Source organism: Passer montanus, unplaced genomic scaffold (genome assembly GCF_014805655.1).
Source record: "Passer montanus isolate IOZ18808 unplaced genomic scaffold, ASM1480565v1 scaffold11, whole genome shotgun sequence".
Lineage (NCBI taxonomy): Eukaryota > Metazoa > Chordata > Aves > Passeriformes > Passeridae > Passer > Passer montanus.
The window spans coordinates 12,835,868-12,862,499 of record NW_024357613.1 but is presented as its reverse complement, the minus strand read 5'-3'; the positions used below and the strand labels follow the sequence as shown (position 1 = coordinate 12,862,499).

The 26,632-nt window shown below is 41.3% G+C and overlaps 1 protein-coding gene across 2 annotated transcripts; it reads left to right on the top strand.

Moving 5' to 3' along the window:
• The first annotated feature begins 7,048 nt into the window (after window positions 1-7,048).
• Window positions 7,049-26,632, top strand: MRAP2 (melanocortin 2 receptor accessory protein 2). 2 transcript variants are annotated; one of them, XM_039730595.1, is made up of 8 exons: window positions 7,049-7,182; window positions 8,032-8,139; window positions 10,914-11,008; window positions 11,677-11,825; window positions 15,006-15,155; window positions 18,045-18,144; window positions 22,446-22,753; window positions 24,397-26,632. In XM_039730595.1, the coding sequence occupies exons 4-8, from the start codon at window positions 11,789-11,791 to the stop codon at window positions 24,411-24,413; spliced, it is 612 nt and encodes a 203-aa protein (XP_039586529.1). In that variant the 5' UTR covers window positions 7,049-7,182; window positions 8,032-8,139; window positions 10,914-11,008; window positions 11,677-11,788; the 3' UTR covers window positions 24,414-26,632. The 2 variants fall into 2 exon arrangements, with proteins under 2 accessions (XP_039586529.1, XP_039586518.1); XM_039730584.1 differs by having other exon boundaries at window positions 22,446-23,903.

Below are 26,632 nucleotides of genomic sequence, written 5' to 3'. Positions count from 1 at the left end.
ACAATGCCTCAACGAAGGCAGTGTAATTATTTTTTATGGTGAGTTGCCTCGCAGTTCAATTACATGATTTCTCAAGAGGTGCAGACCTGGTTGACTAAGATCCTCTCTGCAGCAGTGAATACATGACTATAAATCTTCTGTGAGCAAGCACACTTCTGGCAGAAGGTGTTTCCCACTGTCAGGATCCTCTTCTACTATGGAGGAGACAGCAGGAATGAAAATACTACAAATTCTAGGCTAGATTGGAGCATCACAACAAGCCCTAAGGGCTCAGCATAAAATGACAGCCTTTGTAAATGACCAGAGAACGAATATCTGAATGTCCTCTCTCTCTGTCTAAGGGAACGTGGAATTATATTCATGTCCTGCCTTTGCAGTCTCCAGCTGTCTGATCACATCCTATTTATCCCTGCAGGGGAGAATGCCCCACTCACAGCCCCATCTGAGCTATGACTTGAGCTACAAGAAGGAGAACATGGAGTGAGCAGGGCAGTATGTGCAGTAGAGCCTATCACAACCCAGACAGCTGAGTCAATACCTGCAAGGCACACCAATATTAATATGCTTGGCAGGTCATCCCTGCCTAGACATGAATCTGTGAAACAGAACAGATGAGCTGCAAAGAGAGCTGCCCTTGCTAGGAAGCCTGGGGATACTTGCAGTGAAACACTTCCTTTCCTCCAGTCTCAGATCAGCCAGTTCCTCACAGACAGCTTCAGGACAATTGGATTTCAGTGCAAGGGCCTGTGAGGACTTGTGAGCCTCATGTGTGAGAGCACAATGGAACTTAGGCTTCCTCCTTCCCTTCCAACAGTCTATGGAAAGACACAGCTGCCTTGCTTTCCACTGCAGAAGTGCTCTTCTGCACAGCACAGCAAAATCTGGGCAGGAAAAGGAAATTAGGTTTACCTGTTTCTCAGACTCCAAAATAAAGCAAACATAACCGGGAGGAGCTTTGGGCAGTCAGGCACACTCGTGATTTCCAGCAGCTGACATGCTTTACCAATTTTAGTGGGTGAACATGGCTTTCTGGTAAGGCTTTGTGTGATGTAGCTTGTCAAATCTCAGTGACATGGAGCACATTTCTGTTTCATTACTTACTAATGCTGGGCTTGGCAGGCACTGCAGGTTATTTTGCTAAATTACGACAGAACTGTCATCTGCAGGATAAACTAGGATATAATGCCTGTGACTCACGAGTAGTTTTGTTGGAATAAATCTGCTTCATATACAACACAATATTTAGAAAACAATACCTGGAATTTATCAGAATGAAGTCTGCCTGTTCCTCTTTCCTTGTGTGGCTTACAAGATTGAACCAGAAACCATTGGGAGTTTTTTTCCCTCTACTCGTCTCAGAAATAGGAGCTGTTCCAGGAACAAGGCTCTTCATGAAATAGGGTGTAATATGATATCTCAAAAGAATTTATTCAGTGATCAAAACACCAAGGAAAAAGAATGCTAAGTGCTGAGGCTTTACCGAAAGGACCAGATGAGAAGATCTGTACAAGGACAACCTCGATAGGTTGCCACAGGTGGACAAGAGAGCCCAAAATTTGGCACAGGATGAATCAAATGAAATTAAAGCGAAGACTGCAAGCACTGTGGGTGACTTATTCTTTCTTTTCAGAACTTAAACTTTTCTAGGAGGTAACTGCAAGTGTTGGGGAAGTTGGGACAATTATCCAAGAATCTGATTACTGATATTTGCTGGCTGTCAGAGAAACGGTTTGTTTTAATCCCTGAGAATAGAGAAGTGAGTTTATTCAAAGCTAGTCTGACTAGGTGCTAGTCTGACTAGCACCTAGTACTTTCAAGGGAACAAGGGTATATCTATCAAGTATAAGTCAGTTTTTAAATTAGATTACAACTTTGGCTCATAAAAATAATTGCAAGTTACATGTAATATCTGCACCATGTTTAGATAACAATTAATTGCATTGAAATGCAAGTAAGAACATATCAGGTGTGGTGCTGATTCAGATTTTAAACAGCTATCAGTGGAAAAGTGTCACAGTCATGAACTGACCTGGCTTTTTTTATTATGTTGTTAAAAGGCATTTCAGAACATGGAGTCTGGAGAGAGAGGAACACAGACTGCAGGTCACACACAAAGAAAAAAGGAGCATGTGCTAGAAATTTGTGATTCTGAAGAAGTTTCTAAGGACAAAACGAGCAGTTAAGGACTTGACTGCTGTTATGAAGTGGTTATGTGGGCTCTACATCCTACTGCAAAGAGGAACATGCAGGATCATTGGAGAGTTGATATTCACCTTCTGTGTGTCTGGTGCTGGAATAATGTCTAAGTTCTGGTCTATCTTCATTGGAAAATGTAAATGGATTATTAAAAGGAGAAAAGGGATGCAGTGTTCAAGGCTATGAACCTTATTCAAAGGATGCTAATTATAGTTACCCAGTCACCATTGGAATATACCAAGAAAGAAATCACAGAAATTATGCTAAGATCTTTAAACTCCAACAGGAAAGGAGACAGCATTTTCAGTAGTTGAGCATAAGAGCAGTGGAAGATGCTTCGATGGAGGAAAGTGGGCTCTCTTTGGCTACTATGGGCAAGGAGGGTGCCTCAGAAGCAATTCCACTGGCACAACATGCCATTTCCCCATGGTTTTTCTGCAGCTTCCACTTAATATTAATTCCATCTTAAAATTATCCCTTGTGAAAATGATATCACTACAATGATATGAACACAGTGTGTGAGCAATCCACTTTTTATTAATTACTTATATCTGTAGATTTGCATCTAACTTGAAGGAGTGGCTTCTGTTAAAACTTCACTCTCCATTCATAAATGTTTGAGTCTTAGCTTCTAATTTAGTTTCATCTTGAAAGGTATATAAAATATGATTTCCTTTAAAACATGACAAACAGAGGAATTCAATAGAGTTTAAAGGAAAATCGGAATAAATTTTTGGCAATTTTGAACCCTGAATTTATTAGTACTATTGTCTATCAACAACACTGTTGAACGTCCACTTGAGCAGCTGGTTAGTAGATCTGCAGCCTTGAGAAGTTTTTTTGAGAATGTAGTACAGAAAAATGGCAAAAATTCAGAAGCTTGTTTCTTTATATCATTTTCAATAACATGCAAATGCAACCATACAGCTTTATTCTTATAACATAGTCATAATTGTTGTAAGTGGTGCAGGAAAGCTCCTCTCTTTCTTTCTGTTTAAACCACCACAGGTCTGGAAGGAATTCAAAGCTTTTAACTCTGTAGTAATGTTCCTTTCAAGACTGTTCTGTTGTTGTTTTTTTTGGTTTTTCTTTCTTTGTTGTCAGTTCTAAATCAGCTGCAGTGAGAAGTGTTGTTTACTTTGCTTTCTAGGTGTCTGCTAAACCTCAGGCAGCTGCTAACTACACACAAATCTAAAGATTTGGGAAGAGAGGAGGACTGGTAGAATGAATTTCTGCAGAATTTGTGCTGTAATTGTAAATGCAGTGTCTGGCAGCGTGTCACTAAACCCGGGGCTGACGCTGCAGCTGCTGAGCCACAGGAGGGCAGCTCTGCAGATGGAGCTCCATCCTCATTCTGGTCAGCCACCACATGAATTCCTGGGCTACCTCTCCTCTTCCCTCAGCTGAATTCCTTTGCATTTTAAAAATTCCCACTGCTGTCCCTATTAAGAGGAAGAGACAGCAATGATGAACATAAAGAGTCAGAAAACTAAATGACAGGAGGAATGGAAAAAATATCCCTTATCTACACTCGCAGTTGTGCACCTGCAGTTCCACATCTCATCAGGCAAGAATACTGTGTTTCTTCTGCTGCAATCTCAGCTGCATTGCTATTCTGAACAGTCATTAATTCTGCATTTTCACTAATAAGAACTGTTAGAAACAAAATTTAGAATCTTTAGAAAAATGCTACAATTCTGGTTCATTAGTCTGTGGTTTGTTTTTGTTTTGCCTCTGCATTTTATCTGCTGTAAAAGCTCTAAAATATTTTCTTACAGGACGTAGCAGAGGTGTGTTGGAGGTGGAGTATTGGCTACCTGAGGCTTCTTATTTTTAAAGAGAATTTGAATGCTAGTTATTTTTTAAGGTTCAGAAAAATGAGCAAAAGCCTGAGTCATTCTGTCTTTTCAACAGCACTGCAAATAGCAGGAGATGGGAAGTTCCTGTCTTGCCATTGTGCTTATTCACATTTCTGATTACAATCATGAGCATGCACAAGCATCAGTTCTGTGTTTTTGAGATGAACAGGACAGTATTGACAGCTTTTATGACCACTGCTGGAGAGGACTGCACTGTCCAAGACCCAGGTCCTGCCTATAAAGGAACAGATGAAGACAGTGCTAACAAGTTTCAGAGCACTGGAAAAGATGCACTAACATTAAAGGATGGGTATTGCAGGGTGCTGGCTGCTTTGTTGGATTGGTGATGTTTCAGACTTGTTTCCTAGCACTGGATTGAAAAATGAAGCCATGTGATTCCTTACAACACCTGGTTGCCATGAAGATGATTAAAAGCCATGAGGATGATGAAGAGCCTGGATGTCCAAGACCCAGGTCCTGCCTATAAAGGAACAGATGAAGACAGTGCTAGCAAGTTTCAGAGCATTGGCAAAGATCCACTAACATTAAAGGATGGGTATTGCAGGGTGCTGGCTGCTTTGTTGGATTGGTGATGTTTCAGACTTGTTTCCTAGCACTGGATTGAAAAATGAAGCCATGTGATCCCTTACAACACCTGGTTGTCATGAAGATGATTAAAAGCCATGAAGATAATGAAGAGCCTGGGTGTGTGAGCATTGACATGGGGATCTGTGATCCCTGAGCTCAGAGAAGGCTCAGGGCACTCTTACTGATGTGGATGAAGACTGATGGTGGGGAAACTCCCACTCCAGCCAAAACAGATGGAGTGGGATTGTTCTCAGTGGTGTCCAGTGACAGGACAAGAAAAAATGGATGTTAGTTAGAATAATACACATTTCCATTAAATATGATTATTTTTTTCTCCAGTGAGGGTGATCAGGGTTTCTCAGACACATTGTGGAGTCTTCATCTTTGGAGCTCCTGAAGACCCAACTCATGTCCTGAGCAAAACACCCTAGATGACTGAGCAGGCCTAGATGATCTCCAGATGTCCTACCAACCCCCAGCGAGTCTGTCAGAGCAAGCTGCAGATATGATATTCCAAAAGGTCTTTTTGAAGAAGCAACAATTCATAGGTTTGGAAATTCAGATGATTGGTTTACCTCATCAGTGTATATAAGCATCTAAAGGGGGATGTCAAGAGGATGGAGCCAGGCTCTTCAACAGGCAGAAACTGATGCATAAGGATTTCCTCTTGAACATAAGGAAGAACTTCTTTACAGTGCAGGTGACCACACAGTGGAACACAATGCCCAGAGAACTAGTGGAGCCTCCCTCACTGGAAATATTCAAGAACCATCTGGATGCAATCCTGTGCAACATGCACTGGGGTGGCCCAGCTTTAACAGAGAGACTGGACCACCCGATTCACTGTGATTCTTTCCAACCTGATCCATCCTGTGGTATGGTTCGAGAGACCTGAACCAAATCCCTGAAGATTCAGGGCACTGCCCCCCACCTCCTGGCGGCTGAGGCAGCGCCTCTGACAGCCTCCAGTGCTTCCCACCAGCTCCCGCTCACAAAGACTCCCCATGGCAAGCGCGCTGGCCCCTCAGCGCCAGGTGCGGACGGGCCATCCCTCTCCCTCCAAAAAGCGATGTTTCCCCTTGGGATGTGCGAGCTCCGGCCCGGCCAGCCACACGCAGGTGTTGCTCCAGCTGGAGCTCCGCCTGGAGCCCGGGGCCGCTCCCTCCATCCCTGCCTGCCTCCCTGCCTGCCTCCATCCCTGCCTGCCGCCCGCGCTGCCCATTGGAGCGGGAGCGTCACGCGGCCCCTCCATGCCGCCCGCGCGGGCCGGGCAGCGCCCGCTGCTGATTCACCGGCAGCCAGCCCGCGGCATCCCGCCCGCTCCGTCCCGCCCGCTCAGCTGCCTCGGCTCGGCTCGGCTCGGCTCGGCTCGGCTCGCCGGGGCCAGGGCGGTCCGGGAGGACTGCGCCTTTCGGCCGGGACCGGAGCGGCGCTTTGGGATCTGGCCGGGCGGACGCGCCCGGCGCGGTAAGCGCGGTGCGGGGCGGGGGAGCCAGCGGAGCCGGGACACGCTCGGCCCTGCCCCGCCGTGTCCCCGCCGGTCCCAGCCCGGGGTGGGTGCTCCCGGCTGGGCGGCAGGGGAGCCCCGAGCCCCTGGAGTTCAGCCCGCGGTTAACAGGTGGCCGAGGCGGTTCCGAGCAGGGAGCAGGCGGCTCCCGCAAGCCCTTAAGGTCTGAAGCGCTCTGCCGATTTTTCTTTCTTTTTAAATAATAATAATAAAATGCAGGAGGTGGCATTGTTCATTTGGGTGATGTGGAGAAGGTCAGCTGTAGGAAAGCTTGCGTCTCCTTTCTGAATTTCTAACGGAGTAATTCCTTCTGTATTCAGAAGCAGAACGACTGAAAAGCACACTGACTGCTGAGCACTTGAATGAATTTAACAACTGAACCGAAAATGTTTGAAAAAAAATGTTTGGGGGGAAAAAAACCTCCAAGACCAGTTTATTGTGTGTTTGTTGTGGGGTTTTTTACCTTTTTTCCCCCTCCAGGTAACATCTCTCTTTGTGCTTTCAGACTAAAGGGATGAACGCCTCTCCTCAATACAGCCTTAGATTACTTCTCCTGCTCTGTCTTGCCTTCTTTCCTTTCTCTGCGTGTTCTTCCCTAGTCTGTTGATTCTCATACTTTCCTGCTGCCCTCTCCCTCCCTTCCTCTGCCTTTAGCAGTCTCTGTTTTTAACAGTTGTCATCTCAGTGGCTTTTTCCTCTGGCCTCCACCTCTCTTGACAGTGACTGGTGTGAGTGCAGGTCTCTCTCCTGTCTGCCATTCTTTTTTTACTGGAAACAATCACCTCAGTGACAAGCTCGCAAAACTTCTCTCTGAGCAGTCCCCGTTCCCTGACATTTGCCTTTTCATCCTGTCATCCAACCTTGTTTGGCACATAAAGCTGGACATGACTGGAAGCATAGACACACCACAAGTTTCTGTGACAGGCGTAGCTCGCAGAGAGATGGGACAGCGGTGGCAATGCTGCCTCAAAGTGCCCCAGCAGGGCTGGCTGGACTCTTTTGGAGGGAGCTCTGAGGCACTTCTGTTTCCAGGTGTGTTTCCCAGCCCACTGCTCTGTCCTGGAGTGTCTCCCTGTTTTGGTCTGTTCCTCTCATTTGAACTTCCCAGAGGCTGTGCACACAGGATCGCAGATTTTCGTAACCACTGTAGAAACATACAGATGTTTTGGTTTCTACTTAGAGATAATCTGGTAATAGTCCCCAGTTCTGGTTGTTTTTCTTGTCCATTTGTGGCTTTCTGTTCAGATTCTTAATCAGACAGTCAAGATAATTTTGACCACAGGAGTAAATGGCTGGAAAAATGCCAGGGGAATGGCAGGTCTCCATTGACTGACGACAGCCTGGCTCCATTCTTGTCAAAAATAATGAGACATTCTGGGTGTCTCAATCACAACCAAATATATATAAAATAAATCAAGCTATTGCAAGAATTTTTTTTAAGGAAAAAAAAAAACAACAGAATATTAATAGCTGGAAAAAGTAATTTACTGCCTACTCTTTCCCTGGTATCCCATGTACTCTTTGTCATGGAAAAGGTTTTGAGTGAAGCCTGATGATATGCTTGCAGCTTGTTCAAGAGTTTGTAAATCAAATTTAAAGTCTTTTTACCTTTAATAGCAGCTCTTACTGGCAAAATAAGATTTTTAATAAGATAAGATAAATCTTATTACATAAAAATGAAGGCTTTATTCTGTGTACTCACTGCAGTGGGTTGTGGTAGTTCAGTGATGTTTTCTTGGCATCTAGTTACTTATTTATAACACAGAGACATGGCAGGGATGAGAATGGGAAAATTCAGACGTGTGCCTGTGAGTTGTGTACTGCTGTCTGATTTACCTGAGGAGAAATTTATATTTGAGGCACAATTGTTTGCTTCTTCAGCAGTGCTGGAGGGAAGACTTAGATTTGAAGACAAGGGAAAAAAATCCCCCAGTTCGTGCTTGAAACAATCCCAGACCAGTTTGACTTTGGATGAACAGCTCCATTTCAGTGAGTGCTTAAAATTGTCACCAAACCAATTAAAGCAATATTTCTGCATTATGTTATAGGATAACTACTAAAGTTAAGAAAATATTTGTCATAGAAGTGTGGAAATTTTAAAGGAAAATCTCTATAATTTTGTTTTATTACTTCTTGAGGAAATGTAATATGTGATTCAAATTAAAAAGCTCATGTCTTATTTTGCATCTGAGAGATTACAGCTTCCAGACCCTGTGTGGATGAAAGAACAAGCTGAAGATTTCTCCACCACAGCAGTGTCAAACCCCAGCTGTGATATACCCAAGTGTGGGAGTAGCTCTGATAAACGGTCTGTCATACCTGTGTTGTTTGGGCTTTTTTCTTCCCTGCCAGCTGGTTTATCTTGCTCTGGCTTCAGCAGAGGCTGGGAACAGAATTATTTCTGCAGGGAGAACATTGAGAAGTGAAGAGGTGCTATGACAAGCGTGTTGTGGCCTGTGCTTCAGACCAGATGAACACTGTGTGAATATTAGGGAATTATTTTGTAATGGGAGAGAGGAAATTGTCATTGGCTTCCACTGTGCTTGCCAGCCTCTGTGGTGACTTTTTCACTGATGCAAAGCTAAAACAGAGCTATGAAATGAGATCTGATCACACTCATCCATTGTCTGGGCTGTGCAACCCATTAAACCCAGAGCCTGGCATGCTGCAGGTTGGCAGGGCTGCCTGTGCTGCAGCAGCAGCAACCCTGGGGGGCACAGGGCATCCCCAGGCATCTCTGGGGCTTGACACAACGGGAGCCCAGGTAGTTTTAGCTGTTAAGTCAGTGCTGAGTTTCCCAGGAATGATCACACGAGGGCAGTTCCTTCCTTCAGCCTTGCCCCTGTTACAAATGGCTGGTTTAAGTGGGGTTATTTGAAGCACACCTGGGTGCCTCTGTTCTTAGGCTCAGTTGGGTTTACTGTGTTTCTTCATGATTTGCAGAGTAGGAAATTTGAGTCAGTCTAGTCTGGTACCCCTCTGCATTGAAATGATTTCTCAGTGATTTGTTTTTGCTTTCAAACTGAATACCAGCCTTTACTTACAAAAAAATGGCAGGTTTGTTCTGTCCCTTCTGTGGAGACTGTTCTGGGTTTGGTTTTTTTTTTTTTTTTTTTTTTTTTAATAGATTCTTACATGGTAGCACAAATAGGAGATATTTGAAAAGCAACTCTTACAGGTAGGTCATATTCTGATGGAGCCATTCCAATTGACCTGCAGTGTGCTGATCAGTGAGAGCAGATGGAGGGAGCTTTCCTTTCTCTCTGCTCAGAATAAGGCATTGGATTGACAGACTTCAGGGCTAGAAAGGAATTTAGAACATCCCCATCTCAGCACAGAGCTTTCTGTGAGAATAAAGCTAATAAAAATAAACATTTAATAGAACTTGCTTTACGGTTTTATCTTACCTCATTAGTAGATATGCCAGGGCTCTTTCACTTCAGGGTTTTCTACAACAAATCAGCCTGAGAGGTTAAAAAATTGTAGTGCGAAAGCAATTTATGATATTTCCTATTTTAACCTAAGGGAAAGGCAGCCTTTCTTCGGGAAGTGTTGAATATATGATATACTATTGATGTCAGCATTTATAACATTATAAGACTGAAAAAGTGTCTGTACTTTAATGCTTACTGATAGGGCTTCTTCTAGTCTGGTTGGTCTTGAAGGAACTTGGGTTTGCAGCTGCCATACCTGCACATCTAAGAGGAGGGTGGCTTTTAGTGGGGAGAGGAAAATAAGCTGTTGGTGTAGTCTTGCCCTAGATGCAGGAAATAAATGGGATTATGGCTAATCTTTATTGCTTTTAGAAAATGCTGTCTCTTAAGACTGCAATATCTAAAGCTTTTGGTACTGGAGTTAAGCTAAGCCTCAGTGTGTTTTGGGAACGAGTGCCAGCAGCTCCCTACTAACAGTTCAGTGCAGACCTGAAACTTTTTAAGAGAAAGAGGAATGCAGATGCTCTGTGATACCATGTCAGGTATAATTCATCTGCCTTCTCAGAAAAGGCTGATGAGTGGGCTTATGCAGTATTTGCTTTATTCATTTTTAGAACCATACAGTCGGTAAATTCACAGTATGGCATGATTTCATATTAGTTTCTCCCTTAACTTCCAGGTGGCACCTGCTGAGTTGGACTGCTATGTGGGCATTATTATTTGCTGAGATTGTTATTGTCTATAGGAAAATAGTTGGTAAATCTTTTTAGCCTTTATTAAATTTCACTTTAAAATCATAATGTCATCACTTTTTAAATAGGTACAAACAGCAGCTATACAGTTACCACGAAAATTGTATATAACGGTGTGGAGTTTGTGTGGGGTGATTAAGAGGTTTGTTGCTGGAGTTTACATTGCACAGTTATAGGATAATAAAATGCATGTTATATGGTATGTAATATGGTGGTATGAGGCAAAGAGGTCTGTAACTGTAACCCCTCATCCTTAGTTCACAGTTTAAGCAGTGACTAAATCAGCTTTTTTCCCTTCTATTGTAATAAACTCCTTTCGTGATGGATCCAACATCATTCTTGTTACTTTAGTGCAACAGCTCAGAAATTGCTGTTTGTGAACATCAGTGACAAACATAACCACAGTTAACATTGTACTTTCTTTTTTCTCCAAGAAAAGACCTAGGTATCAGAGTTGGCATTCATGATTGATTTTTAATTCTAAAGTCAGTTTTCAGATATCTTTCTTTCTTTCTTTCTTTTTTCCCCCCTAAATTTAACTCATTTTTATTGCTTGCTTTCTTCTCTTTTATTGCAGGTGGAATTGAGTATTCCCCTGAAAAGATCACAAATTTGAACTCAAAACCTGCCCACCTAGGGTATTGAGAATTAACAAGAAACAAGGATTCTTAGGTGAGTATTTCCTGCAGACTTTCCTGTCTGTGCTTGGGAGCAGCACAGCTTGTTCAAAGCCACATGGTAGGGCTGTAAAAAGATGGGGTCTGTACTGCTTTTCAGCTGATGCAGTGCAGCAGTGTAAATAAGTTTGTGGCTGGTTTTTTTCCTTTGTCTTTTTCTCTGACTTCACCTCCTAGTCTTTGGGATGGAGTAAAAAGGAATCTGAGGGTGGCTGACTCCCTTTTCCCTCATGCACAGTATTGGTGCTGCTATGAGAACACAGAAGATAAGGGAGCTGCTGGAGTTGTTAACTTCTCATAGCCACCAGCTTCTGGGTTAACTCTGCTGCCTGGCTGATGGAGCTGATGCACCAGGGTATAGTGCCAAGCTTTCTCAGCCTGGGACTTCCCACAGTTTGGAATGTTCCTTCTTTTTTTCCCCTGTCTGGGTTTTGGGATCTTCAGAGTTTGCAAGCGGACAATGGTTTGTTCATTTGTTCTTTTGAAAACCATTGAGTGCTTTGATCCTGTGGCACTAAGCAGAATAGAAGTATGTGGAAAATAGATGTAGTTTGTGACTGAAAATCCACCAAGCTCTGTGTGTCTACCATACTGGTAGTTTCTCTTGCTCCAGAAGCAAACAGTACATAAACAATCCACATGGTTTTCTTTCTGTGCATGCAGGTCAGCTTTGGAGGGAGTTGCTGCTGGTTACAAGGACAGTTTCAGACACACACAAAACCAGATATGCCTTTGTAGTCTCAGTGGTGGTGTAAGCCATGAAGTTGTGTTGCAGATGTGGTGTGTGTTCAGTTTTGCTTTCATTTTGAAAGGTAAGTGGATGAGAGCCTCATGCAATGTATCAGTGATGTCCAGATTGGAGAAAATAGTCCAGCTGCATGGAGTTTGATATCCTGCAGCTGCTGTTCAAGGGCAGGGGTTTTATGCCAACACAGACAGCCAGACTAGCTTGCCCAGGTGCCACTGGCTGCTGTCAGGCCAGCTGAGACCTTACAAACTTTCACACAGGTTACAAACAAGTTCTCATGAAGGCATAATTCAACTCCAAGAGTTGAATCTGGAACATCTGGTTACATTTTTCTGCAGAGAGCAACCCAATGCTCCTGCAGAAAGCCCTGAGCACTTGCCCTTTTTAGTTTCCAGGATGCAGACCTGCCTAAATTTCTGGTTGGCAGCACTGAACACAGTCCTGCTTTGGGGTTTCTCAAATAATCAAAGTAAAGCTTTTTGCTCCTGACTTGCTTCTGAAAGAAGAGAACTGGAGTGAGGAAAGCCTATCTGCATCCATACACATCAAAATCAATAGAGAGGCTTTCATGTTTGCCTCAAAAGGCTCCTGTACCTTCCAGAAAAACCCGCAGCCAGGTCAATTAGAGGAGGTCCCTGTGAAGCTCCAGAGCTATGGGCTGAATCATGGCTCTCTGTGTCTGACAGAAAGAGTGTTTGAGAGCATCTCCTGGAGGAATTCCTTCTTAGAAGTGCTTACCTCTTACCTGAATCCCTGCATGACCTACTGCAGCCAGGCAGATGCACCTGACAGGCTGCTACTGTGCCAGCTCAGCCTGCTTTGCTCTTCCCAGGAGATGCAAGGTCTAAACAGCCACTTCTTTCACTGTGCTTGTCCTTGTACCACCGTGTTAGACTGGCTTTTAAAGTAGAATAAAAGGTTTTCACAAGTTTGAGGCTGAGTTTTTGGAGGTATTCAGACAGACAAAGCTTACAAGTGAGCTGAAAGTTGGTTTGGAACAGTGCTTATGCTTAGCCCTGCTGGTTGATTTAGAAGCATATTTATATGTCCTTCAAAGTGCAGATTAGCCAGAGAGCTGGCAACTCAGCTTTTCATTAGCTTTTCTCCCTCTGATAGTGGCTTGTCTACAGTGAAAGCAAGTCTCCACATGCATGCAGTCAGAGGTGAAAAGCTGGAGCTTCTAATTCTAACCTAATGCTGTACTGGGACAGATTCTTTGTGTCCTGCACGTGGCTATCCTCCCCATAAATCATAAATGGACACTAGTGACTAGAGTGGGAGAGAGCTCTGCATGTGGCCCAATGAATCCCATCTGCACAGGGATTCATTGAGGTGGGAAGAAACAACATTTTTCAGAGTGTTCCTGTATTCTGAAGTTTTCTACAAGTGGATTTCCTCTCCTTTTGCAATACTGAAAGGAGGGAGGTGACAATGGCCATAAGTGATGCCATGTGAGGAATATTTAAATGAGAGGCTTTTCTAGAAAGTTATAAAACGTAAAAACAGTCTTTAAACAGGACTAGTCAATGTTGTCAAGAGATATGTCATCAAAAAAATGTTGAGGAGAAGGGGGAAAAAATGGTGGGAACACTGTGTGGCTCCATGTTTCATCACAAAACAACACAAAGTCCTTATAAACAACTGACAGAGCTGAGATGGGAGCAAACTAGGACAGGGATCCTGGGGTCTTCTCTGTGCCACTTCCTTCTCCCAGAGGCAGCAGTTGCTTTAGTTGATTAAAATAAGAAAGCTTCTGTCTAAAGCTTAATCAGACATTCTATCTTTAATTTGAAGAAATGGAAAAGCCAAGGAGGAACTTTACTGCCAACACAGGCACTTTTAGTTAGACTTACCTCTTTCTCTGTGTCCATTCTGAAAGGGTTGGAAGTACAAGATGAGAAACATCCTCAGCCTTGAACTGTGTTGTCCACAATATCCATATTTTTTTCCTCCTCCTCTATGCTTCAGGCTATTTATTAATGCTGGAGGCTTTCTGAATGGCTCAGGGGAGGGTGAGGATAATGTGGTGAAGCTTCTTATCCTGATCCAAGAATGGGGTTGGTCACTTCTCTCCCCAGCCCACCCCTTCACCTTTCCTGCTGTCAGATTGCTCATTCTGAAAACTAAATTGGTTTGGGTTGAAAATAGATCCATTTATTGTTTTAAACGATTTATAACTTGCCAGTCAAGTTTTTTGTTATGTGTTTAAATTTCTGAATATTGTATTTAAGTGTGAAGTTTACTTTTTCAGGCTTACTACTTATTTAAAATTGCTTTGAAGCATTACTGGCAGCATTTGGTCATGATAAAATAGCTGCAGAAGGAATTATTTTACAAATTTGAAGTGCTGTTCATATTACCTGAGTGAAAGTGTTTCTTATTTTGTACCTGATTTTTCATTCTTTATGATGGCTCTCCTGGCACTTGAAGTGTTAGTCAGTCCTGCTGGGTTTTAATTGAATCCAGAACTATCCAAAGCTCAGCTTGCTTTCACAAAAAGTAATTTGAAATATGTTTCAATTTGGATTTCCTGACTCCAGCTACTGCAGCACATGTTTTGTGCAGAGATGTGCTTTCTTTTGGTGTGCATAAAACTGTCTCATATTCTGAAAAAAATTACTCTGCAAGGCTCTAGTACAGAATGGTGGTAATGACAGAGATATCTAGCAAGATAATTGCATGATGCTCAGTGTTGCTTTGCAGTTTTTGTTAATCTGTGAGGGAAATCACTCCTGTTTTATTTTCCTTCTGTAGTGGCATATTGAGCCATTTATCAGCATAGAGAAATTTAGGTTGGAAGGGACCCCTGGTGGTCATCTGGTCCACCCTCCTGCTCAAAGCATGTTAGACTAGATCAGGTAAACCTTTCCTTTTATCTAATAGGAATTTCCCGTTGCCCAATTTTTGTCCATTCCTTCTTGTCCCCTTACTGTGCACCTCTGACAAGAGCCTGGCAGCAGCATCTCTGCACCCTCTGAGTGAAGACAGCACTGAGGTCTCCCTGCAGCTGTCCCTTCTCCAGGCTGAACAAACCCTTAGGCTCTCCTGCCTCCTGTGCTTCAGCTCCCCAGAAGTCTTGGTTGCCTTTCACTGAGCCCCTGAGTCTGTGTCTGTAATTAGGGGAAGGACTGGGAGGGGATGGGATAGCCTTATCTGATGAGGTAATGGTCCAATAGATGAGAAAGAACAAAAACCCAAAAGCTGTGCTAGATGCAGTCTCCATTAACGCATTTCATATCCACAGGTCTGTGTTTGCTGAGGCGCACGATGTCTGCCCTGAGGCTGATCTCTAACAGAACCTCCCAGCAGGCCTTGTCCAACTCTGATTACACCTGGGACTACGAGTACTATGAGTATGGACCAGTGTCATTTGAAGGTCTGAAGGCTCATAAGTGTAAGTTCAGTAGGGACACACTTCATGCAGCTCAGCTTCCTGCCTACGTGTTCCTGTTCTTCACTTGTGACTGAATATTGTACAAAAACATCTCTCTCCTAATCCCTAAGATAGCCAGGAGATACTTGTGACTGGCAGAGATAAGAACAAAATCACTTTTTGTGCCTTTGAAAATGAGGAAGCCTCAGTAATGTTAGTGAGAGGCAAAATAGGTAGCAATGATCACAAGACTTGGAACTGCTGCCAGGATATGAGTCTGTATTATGAAGAAAAGGAAGGCCAAACCTGCAAATTGAAAATGTAGAAGTATCCTGTGAATATGTATTTGTAACTTTGGGCAGTATAAATGTCCTTCATACCATATTTGTTGAACAAAACTTGGGTTATGTACTGTTAATTTTGAATAAGTGGTTAGAATTTAGTAGGTTTGAATAATTTCCACTGAAGTGAGTGAGACCTAAATCAACTGTTGAAAAGAGCTCAGGATACCTGCTTGATGTAATTTATACAGCAGAGGGTTGGAAGTGTTTCAGGAGTCACAATAAAGCAAGGATGATGTGGCATTAGGCTCAGTAAACTTAAGAATTCGGTTGGGAGCAGGGATGTCCAACCTTAACTATTGAAGAATTCTAAACAAATTCAAATGATGTAATTTATACAACAGAGGGTTGGAAGTGTTTCAGGAGGCACAATGGAGCAAGGAAGATGTAGTATTAGGATCAGTAAACTTAAGAATTCTTGGGAGCAGGGATGCCAAACCAACCACAAAACAGGCTTGTTATTCAGCATACAATAGCAGGTGTGATTTTTGTGGTGAGCAGTACTTTACGGGAGCCTTGATTATCTTTTTTTTTTCTTTTTTCCTTTGAGTTAAGTTTTTTAGCTTGATTGCTACAATCTGTGTGCATATTTTTTAGTCATCTTGATTGCCTTTTACATTCTGGTAATTAATGCAGCTGCATACCATCCAAGCATGTCTGTCTAACTGGAAGGTATTAGTAGCAATACAAGTTTAAGTGGTAAATTTTTTTAAAGGGAATATTTATTTTTAGATTAAATCTTCAGGCACTACAAAGTCCAGCAGGATGAGCTATTTTGTATTAGGAAGGTAAGGTATATATTTATTAAGTGAATACAGACTGTCCTTACAGAATGATTCTGAAAGTAATTTAAGTGCACATAACATGTGGAATTACAGAAAAATGTTAATGGCAGAATGCTTTAAACAGAAAAGGGTATTAAAATTTCCTCCCCCTCCATCACAGAGACCTATACTCAAACCAGTTATTTTACACAAGGTGTTGAGAGGGGAAGATGTGGCATAGGAAAGATGGAATAAATATTGCAGTGGGAGACTTGAAAGTTAACCTCCTTAGCTTACCTAAGAAAGGGATTAAGGAGAGACTTCATTGTGATAAAGTATTTTCTCAGGGAGAAAATCTCAAGTTGCAGCAGTCATTTTGATTTTGCAGGGAAAGAGAGAATGGTTTGAGTTGATTTCCAGTTTCCACATCTGCCTTTTAGCATGGAAGATATTTCCCAGTGGGAGCAGGATTAACAGCTGGGGTCAAGCACCAGGTAGGATAGCTGATTCCGGTTTTTTCAGTGTCTTTAGTTAGTCCTGTAGGAAATGCAACAGTTCTGTGCTGTGCCTGCTGCACTGGGTCAGACATGACAGGCAGTGAGGATCTCTGAGGCTTGGTAGTGGCTGTGTAATGACAAATAAGGGTAGAAAGCATTTCTGTCCTGGCCAAGCCTTCCCTCCTGAATGTTTGTATGTTAATGGTTTTGAACTTCTACAGTGGAAGTTTTGAATACTTGTATAAGAAAAGAGTAACTAACTTAAATGACAGGTGAAAAAAAACCCCAGAGTGCTGATGGGTCTTGGGCCAGGTAATAGCAAGTGTTGGTGCTGTCCAATTTGGTCCATGGTAATCAGTTGATTGTGTCTGGAAATATCTTTGTTCCACTTGAACCTCTCTAAATCAAGTTCCTGGAAACTCTAAACAGCTTTGAGCAACTGTGAATCCACCCTGAAGTTGTAAGTGGACATAGATTTTTTTTTAGTAGTGCTGGCAAATTGCCTACAGTCTATTTGCTATAAATGAGAAGAGTACATAGAGTTTAAGCACACAGGCAAAAAGCTATACTCTTCCCAATGGCTGCTATATTTGGCTATTGCAGTGTTGTTTTTCTATTGATTAACTGCTGGTTTGACTTTTTTGTCTAAATCTCTTGTGCTCCTCTGACACTGTGTTGCAGTTTTCCACACTTGAGTTGGAAACCCAAATTGAAAATGATTCAAAAATATCTGGTATCTGTTGGTTATTGATATGTATTGAAGTAGCAAATAGTTTTATCTGTGGTTCTGTTTCTTGCAGAACCCTCTGTCTTGCCACTAAAAGGTCTTCCTAAACATATTTTGTCAAAGAAATCCATTTAAATCCAGAAACTTAATGGTCTGGGGCAGAAATAACCTAAAAGAGCAGGAGTTCAGTTCTACAGAGACAGAGAATATGGGGAAAATCAAATAATCCTCTTTCCTATTTCTAGCACTGAAGTTCCAAAGCAATGCTTGGAAATGGGCCTGGCATCACACAGGGAGCTCCTCTTATTTTACTTACCAAGAGAATTATCTTCCCTCAGTTATCTACTCTCTGGTTTGTCTAGATATCAGTAAAATTTGGTCTCAAAATGAGATTTTCAATGGCAGCTTTCTGTTTAAAAATAGATAAAGATAAATTTGATTATCCCTTCTCTTTGTCACCCAGAAATAAGCTGCAAATTGTTTTGGGTTTGCGCTTGTGCTGCCTGTAGAAGGCAGCTTTTTGCAAGTGCAAGTAAAATATTGATCATCTTGTTTCCCTTTTTTTTTTTTCCTTTCACCAGATTCCATTGTGATTGGATTTTGGGTTGGTCTTGCAGTTTTTGTCATCTTCATGTTTTTTGTCCTGACCCTGCTGACGAAGACAGGAGCACCACATCAAGAGTGAGTCTGAAAATGGGAATAACAAACCCAGCCTGCTGCATTTGTGGCACACCACAGCTCTTGCAGCCCCCAAACATGCAGAGGCAATGCTGACATTATACCATCTTGTTATAGTCTGTTCTTATGAAACAGTGCATCCTGTCCTCATTTCAAGAAATCTTAGCATTTTCATTCTAAAGGGATGTTTTGCGTAGGCTGCCAAACAGGTGCCTTTAGATTCTTGTAAACAGGTGGGATGGTTCTAAGTAGGCTCAAGTTTTCATGGAGTGATACTGTGAATATCAACAGAGTAGATACAAATAAAATGCAGTGCAGATGTTGAATTAAGGAAGCTGTAGCCTGGCTAGTTTCCAAATGTTTGTGTGCTCAGTCCAAAGACAGATTTGGGTAGTGTTTGCAAAATCTTCCCTTAACCCCTGAGACCTGAGTGTCTTTGTTTCTGCTGAAAATTGCAATGAATGCTGAAGTAGAGACCAACTCAACATTTCTTTAAAGCCAGGGTCCCTTGAAAGTCCTCAGTTTTTTATTATTTCTAGCTGATAAGTATGTGCAGACCATGCCTTGCCTCAGTGGTTTATCTGCATTTGCACAGGATGCAGGCTGCCAGTGTCCCTTCCCCTGAGAAAGTTTGAACCCATGTCTGCTCGCAGGCTTGTGTGCCATAAAGTGGAAATAAAAAGCCTCTCTGGAGTGTGAGATTGCTGGCAGGCAGGTAGCAATGATGAGAAGCTGATTGTAAAAGGCAATTGCTGCTGCTTATCTCTTCCTAAAGCAGCCTGTCTCTGCCTCCTGCAGCCCCTTTGCTATTTAATCACATGCAAACTGGCTCTCCATGGAACTGTGTAATAGCACATCTCCAGAGACAGGCCACGTTAGAGATGGCTGATGTACATCCTGAGCCTTTTCTGTGCTCCTAAAGTTTTGCTCCTGTGAGAAGAAAATAGAGTCAGAAGAATCCAGCTTACCAGAACGGAGGTGCTGGTATTTTTGCTTCCCCTACAGGCTGTTATGGAGTAGCCAGACATTGCTCCCAAACAGATTTAAAATCCATGTAATTGTTGTGTGTCCTTTTCACATCTTATTTATTAGCTGAGCACGAGTCTGGATCCCATGTGGATGATTTGAGAGGGGAAAAATTATGAAGTAAAAAATACATATATAGAGAGAATTTAATACGGATATTTGCCAAAAATTTTTACACGTGTAAAAATTTACTTTCAGGTAGCAGAGGCCTGCTTGATATCTCCCACCTTTATCTGCTTTTTCATCAATTTTCTCAGAACAGTGTCCTAAAGAGTTGGTGAAATGTCCACCTTTGGTCATCTTCTACATCCAGAAATGTAACCAGAATTCAGTCTTGCCTTTCTTGAGACTTCCAGAAGTCCCTTCTGTTTTACACCTTATTATAATTTTTCTTCAGTTGCTGGAGTGAGGCCAATTATTCCTTTCTGTATTTTTTATAGATATCTTTGCAGCTTTGGGAGCTGTGTGCCTGAGTACTTGCCATGCAGGCTGAGTTGGCACCTTTAACAAATTTGAGGGTTTTTGCCACTTGCTGATGAAATGCTCATGGTACTGAACATGGATCCTCTGAGAATACACTAAGAGCAGTGAATACAGTTGGGTTCTCTTATTTTTGATTCATGTGTATAAAAACTGGAGAACAGCTACCTGTAAAACCACTTGTTTTAGTTTGCCTGCATCTTCTGTTTCCATGCCTGACTGGATTCTTCATGGCTTGGCATTTCATTAGTGAGCTGCCTTGAGCCCTCCTTTAGAAATAGATGTTACTGGGATTCCCAGGTCCTGGGAGAAAGCCAGCTTGATTGATGGATGAAGTCTCTGCCTTCAGGAAGGCTATTTGGCTGTTCTTTAAAGTACCATTAATGTGAGAGATTAAGTGTATCTGGGCTCAGATGGATGGATCCAAAGTACAATACTCTGAAATTTTTTTTTCTATTAGGATGTTTTTCTTGGCTCAACATAAAGGGCCATGATAGGATGTACTTTTCAAAATTACACAAGATGTTCAGAATTAGGTACATTCTCAGACCAGAACGGACAGGATATAGATGGGCACTGGCAGAAATGTAATGAGGTATGGAAATTATGTCTGTTGCATTTCTCTTTTGTTCACTTGCATATATAAGTACGTGTGGAACATTAGTTTGTGCAACTGAAAAAAAATATTTGGCAATATTTGAATTTCCAAAAAATGTTCTCATTCATCACTAGGAGAGGAAAGCATTCCATGTTTGTTTCTGCATTTGAACATGTCCTTAAGAGCATATTTGTGCAACAAATGCAACCTATTTATACAAAATGCAACCTATTTATACAAAATATTGGCTGGTGTAATCTCAAAGCAGTAAATGTTGGGTAACTGATTTTTTTTTTCTTTTTAAGAAATCAGTTGATCCCAGTTGACCTGGGATTTTTGAGGCTGCTTTTCTTGAGTGTTCTGAAAAATACCTGCTGAGGAAATCTTGCAGATTGTAACAGCAAGACTATGCAAGCTTCTAGTCTAGTTTTAAAAAAAAAATGTAATAAAATTTCGCTCTAAAATTCAAATATGGTGTTTGTGAATTTCAAAATCCAAAAATATCACTGTATATTAGATCATGTGTTCTCTGCTCATGAACAGTTTTGTGCTTCATCATATATCCTCAGTATTCTGAGTAAAATGTATTTGCATCTTCCATTAATATTAGGTTGCCGTTGTGAGTCTTGTGTGCCCCTCTGCATGGTCAGCCTTTGCTCCTTCATGCTTCACTGGATTATGAAGCACTTTCCACACCTATGAAGTAATTCCACTCTTGTAGTGGATGCATTTTAAACTTTCTTCTGCAGTCACTTCTTTCTGGGCTTACAGTGCTTGTCCATCTTTCTGTGCTTATTGCCACTTCTACTGCCTGTGCCACAACACTACCTAGAAACTCTTGGGACAGATTTGCCAAATTATATATGAAACTAAAACTCAGAGTGGTGCTTTTTACTGCATCATAAATACATAAATGCCAGTTGTCAGTTCAGAATTATTCCAGGCTGTTTGCCTCCTGCTGTGTATATAGTAGATTATTACCTGGTTACTGGTAGGTCTTACATCAATTTAATGTTATTCTTCTGCCTGGATCACTTTGAAATGCAGAGTGAGCCCATACAGTTTTGACAAACTAGAGAACTACTTTGATTTCTAGGCTAGTGGAAGTGATTTTGTGAGGACAGAATTCCCCCATCATGTAATGGAAGTAAATTAGCTTTTGAGAAGCAGGGATCTTTAACTGTTCCTGAAACACTAATAGTAGGTATCCTGTGAACATTTTAGTGGGTGGATTTCTGAAGATGCCATCTGAGGCACTTATCTCCTACTGCAGGCTTGAGGAAATGAAATTGCACTGAAAACTCTTCAGTGCTGGGTGGACCTTTAGGTGTACAATTAGCATTATTTGCTACAGCTCCAGCTCCAGATGTAAACGGTATGATTTATTAGTTCTTAACAAAATTCATATTCTCAGAATATGTTTCATTGCTCATTCTCTGAATACCTCTACTGCCTTCCAAATGCAAATAACTTGCATTTTGTGATGATAGCATATAAATTCAGCCTGATGAAGAATGAATCTGTAGAACTGCTATCTAGCTTGAGCTCTTCTTACCCCCAGCTGCAAATGGCTCCTGCACGAGTCCGTGCAGATTGGTGCTGGTTGGAGATAAGATTTATAACGAAAACTGCCAAAAAACATGTTAAACTATCCTTCCTGGGCTGCCTGGATTGCTAAGACTGCCAGTGTTTAAAGCAGTCTTTGGTTCCAACTTCCCTAATTTGGAAATCTGGATATCATTCATTGAAGTCAGTGGAAAAGATGGTTTGGTGTCTGGACAAGCAAGAAACTCAATGCCCTCAGTAAGAGCAGAGCTGCCTGTGCCTCAGAAACATTTTGTTCGTCAAAGACTTTTCTCAAACTGTTCTTATGAGCCATTTAAAACAATTTTTACTACTTGAAATCAAGAGTGTTTATAAACACATTCAGTGAGGTGATTATTGCAGTATATTGATTACTAGAAGTGCCATTTAAGAGTGCTAGCATTAACTTTTTCCCATGGAAAATTGTCATGACAAATGAAGACTTAAATTTCTTCAGCAGAAAATAATAAACAGTGCTGGCTTTAAAAGTCTGTGGTAGACAAACTGTAGGGTTTCCTTTTCTTCTGATCATAATGGTTGCTGAAATCAAACTTGTTGATAAGAACTCAAATAGTTCTACTTTTGTATTTACTGTATTTTTCTTGTTCCTCCATAGCAATGCAGAACTTTCTGAAAAAAAATTTCACATGAACAGCTTTGTGGCAGATTTTGGAAGACCTTTGGAGTCTGAGAGGGTCTTTTCTCACCAAATGGCTGAAGAATCCCAGTCACTTTTCCATTTCTGCATTAATGAAGTGGACCATATGAACAAAGAAAAAGCAAGTCAGAAAGGTCCAAGTCTGGAGAGTAATACCCACTTCCAGGAGGTTCCCAAGAGCAGTGGGATGTTTGAGGAAGACCTACATTGTCTTACAAAATTTAACATTCCTAACTTTGTGAACACTGAGCAGAACTCTTCATTAGGTGAGGATGATCTCCTCATCTCAGAGCCACCAATCCTTTTATAAAGCAAACTGGTTATGCAATCTTAACATTGGATCCTTGATTGAAATATCTTGTACTTTAAGGGAAACATCCCCATTATTGTCCAGTTTGAAGCCTTTCTTGGCCTCCCGCTCTTTTGACAGAAGGTATTTCAGACCTGTGCTTTTTATTGTATGTGAGACTGGCTGTATTGATAGAACTCGATTTAGACAGGAAGTAAGACACTGAATGCTTTATTCTGATGCCTTCTGTGGTCTAAAACTTCTGCCCAGTATTATTTTTGCTTTTTGATTTTGTTTGTTTCTTGTACTGTTCGTCATTTTTAAATTACTACTTATGACCAGCTTCTGAAGGATCATAATTTATAAGAATAGTGAAGGCTGGAGCCTGGCAGTGGGAGGTCTGTGAAAATTCATTGGCCAAGAAAAGTGTAAATCTCAAAGAAGACTGAAAAAAGGAATAAACAGCCCCTGGGGATGCTCTGTAGTTTCTGCTGCGCCCAATAAGGATGCCTGAAGTTGAGCACCACAACAAATACCTGCCTGGGACTAACTTCAGTTTCTGATCCCTAACTGCTTTTTGGTGCAGGTTAAACCCAATTTACAAAACTTCCAGAGGAAATACCTTGCAAATTAAATTGTTTGGTTACAGTGTTTACAAAATGCTATCACCACCTGCTGCTGAGTAAAAACAAACTGGTGCTTGTAATTATATTGCAGAATGACACCTCAGCAGCTGCTCATGATGACATGGAATTAGTATTCTATACACACACACAAAACGGTGATTTGACTCTTTCTTTTTCTTTTTTTTCTGCTAATTGCTGGACTCAGTAGCTAAATCACAGGAAATAAGAAAAACCCTATTTTTCTTTTGCCAATAAAGTTACTACATGCAAATGCTGGTGGTATGCTAAGCTGGTGTCATGTGTTGCTAATAGGCTGAACCTTCCTATGCTTTTTGCCTTTATAAAAGGTCATTTCTTTACTCATTGGCCAGTGAAGTGCTTGCAGGCTTTTTGCTGAGAGGACCAAATCTGAAAGTATAGCTAAGCTGTGCTTGCTCCATCTTCTTTTGTCCTCAACTGCGATAGTGTTGCAACCCCAGCTGTTCTCCAGTGAAAGATTTGGTAAGGATTTGAATAGGTATATTTTCAATCTTTATTTTTTAGAGATGCAATTAAGTTCTGAACCTTTGAGAGTACTTAAAATTGTATTTCAGCTTTCTTCAAAACTAATGACTGAATGGTTTTAGAGCAAACATGTAAGGGTTCAACCCTTTGCTGGATTTCAAGTATGCTCTACACAAAGTTCTTAATTGAGATGAAAAGAGTGTATTCCAGATATGCCTAACTGGATTTTCTTGAAATTAACATACTTTGTATCCAACATATCTGTGTTCCAGGTTTGAGAGCTGCTGATACATTCTTCAGCCACTAAAATGCTGATTAATTAACCCCTTCTTCACCTTACAAATAGGAAAAAGAGTGAATGGGTTGTGCATTTAAAGAATACAAATTGTGTAGGAGGAGTGAAAGGAAACATCTTTTGTTTTTATGTCCTGTGCCCTTATTACACACCACTTACAGCTCAATTTCCTGTTTTCAAATGTGTTTTTTGCAGGACTTGCTAGTGTTTAAAGCAACAGGATTACACTTAAAGCAGAGACTTTAAAACTAGCAGATTATTGCTGAAAATAGTTCCCTAAGACTGAAATGAACCCTGTTCTGAATGAGTACAGCTCCATGACCTGCAATGCACAGCTCCAGTAAAATGTTTCTGGTGCCTTCTTTCACAGGAAATACATAACTACAACTGTGAAGGCTGTAAGTGTGGACTTTCCTTTTCCTAAATTTGGGAAATCTGTCTCTGAATCTACTTCCTGCTGAGGCACCTCAGTACCATTAGCTATCTGATGGTTAAAGTTTGAAGCTCAGTATCATTTTTGCTAACTCATTGTGGGACTTGTAGTAAATGGAGCTTTTATAGCTGATTTCTGGATGACTGAGCTGCCTTCGGTAATGTTTGAGCTATTATTTTATTTTTTCCCTTGTTGTGCTTGAAAACAGCAATGCTGCTTGAAGGAATGGCAAATCTATGTGGAATCCATCTTCTTTTCAACTGAGAAATGAAGGGTATTTTTATGCCATTTAAAACTACTTTTTATAGATTGTTTAGGCTAGAAAAAGACCTTTAAGATCATAAAGTCCAACCATTAATTCAGTACTGCCAAGTCCCCATGTAAATCACCTTACTCTGTGCCACATGGCTTTTTCAAACCTCTGGGGATGGTGACTCCACTGCCTCCCTGGGCAGTCTGTTCCACAACCCCTTGGGGGGAAAAATTCTCAAAAGTTTCAGAAGTTTCAAAATAATGCAGATGGGGTTTTATAAAAAGAAGACACTGCTATTCCCTGTAGGCTAGCCTACGCTTTTCTTCTGCTTCCTTAAATGTCAGTGGCTTTTCTTTGGGTACATAACTACTGTTTTGGGGAGAAAAAGGAAGCATTTTGTGTATGGATACTGGGAATAATGCCTAGATGAAAGGTGCTTAATAAAATGACCCAGAGATGATTCCATCTTAACTTAGAACACATTTGAACTGCATAGTTAATATCCTTCTGCAGCATGTATTAATCCTGTAAAGCTATTTAAGTGTTTGGTTCCTGCTTCTATTCTTTCCTGATGACAGATCTACTTTTTTCATCTTATCTCTCTTCTATGTTTAAGGTCCTTCATGCTGCTTTTCTCAGAAAAAGAACCTGCCAGTCCCCACTGTAGAGCTCCCACACCACTCCAGAGACACTGTGGCAGCAATGGTCTGATTCAGATTTTTGCTCTGCCTCAGAGCAAACGCAAAAATGTTCTGCAGTTTTCAAAAGCAGCTATTTTAAGGCTGTCCTTCCTTTTTTTCCCCTTTTAAATAATAATAGATATATTTTGCCTCAGGGGAAAGGGCAATATATAACCTGTTAAAAAATAACCTTTTCTCAGAAAATCAACTCATTGATGCACTAGAAGCAGAATAGAAAGTGTTCTAATCAGAGTAATCTTCAAAAGGAGTACTTGGAATTGAGTGGTGTTTGAAAATTGAATTTTTGTGAGTTTTCTTAGTGCTTGGCCTCAAGCCTCTTCTCAAAACTCAGTATAAATGCATCACCTGCAGCAGATTTAACTGCAGAGAGACATAGCTCCTCTAAGCCAGCTATATATGTTTGTTTGCCTAAACATGACTTGTATTCTGGAAGAACTTACTAGGTCAAGTTATTTATCCCAGTTTTCAAAGCTAAATACTTGAAAAATGCTCTTCTATATTAACAAGTTTTAGTTGTGTATCTTAAAAAAAAAAGGCAAAACCCCAAAACCTATAATGTAAAATCAGTAAATGCCTGCTCATAGAGAAGAGAAAGAGAATGGTAAAACTGTGATTATCTCCAGTGCAATCCAGAGCCATACAGTCTCTGAGACTGCAAGGTGAAGTCAACAGGGTATATTTGTAATGAAATTAAATATTTATGCACAAGAGCCCTGGACCCTGAATACTGTAACACTGACATTTTTTCCACTTTTTAGCCTTGGATATTGACAGGTAGCAAGGACAGCAGAGACCTGCTACCACACGTTCTCCAATGAGAGCAAGAGAGGCCTGTGCTTTCTTATTTTTGGATGAGAGGTATGTAGTTAGCTGTACGAAAGGCTACTTTCAATTCTGAGATATCACTGGATTTCTGTTCAAGAGTCAGGGCAGCACTTGATACATGACCCCCTTGTTCCTTGCAGAAGTGGATTTGCACAGCTAGTGCTGGTGTATCTGTCCTGTTTCCTTGTACTTTCCAGAATAGGTTAAATATGGGATAGA

Bases quoted from the DNA above. Each gene is read 5' to 3' on its own strand.
- MRAP2 (XM_039730584.1), top strand. From the start codon at position 11,789: ATGTGGTGTGTGTTCAGTTTTGCTTTCATTTTGAAAG. The intron at 11,826-15,005 runs GTAAGTGGATGA...TCATATCCACAG, and splicing joins TTTTGCTTTCATTTTGAAAG to GTCTGTGTTTGCTGAGGCGC. The intron at 15,156-18,044 runs GTAAGTTCAGTA...TCCTTTCACCAG, and splicing joins AGGTCTGAAGGCTCATAAGT to ATTCCATTGTGATTGGATTT.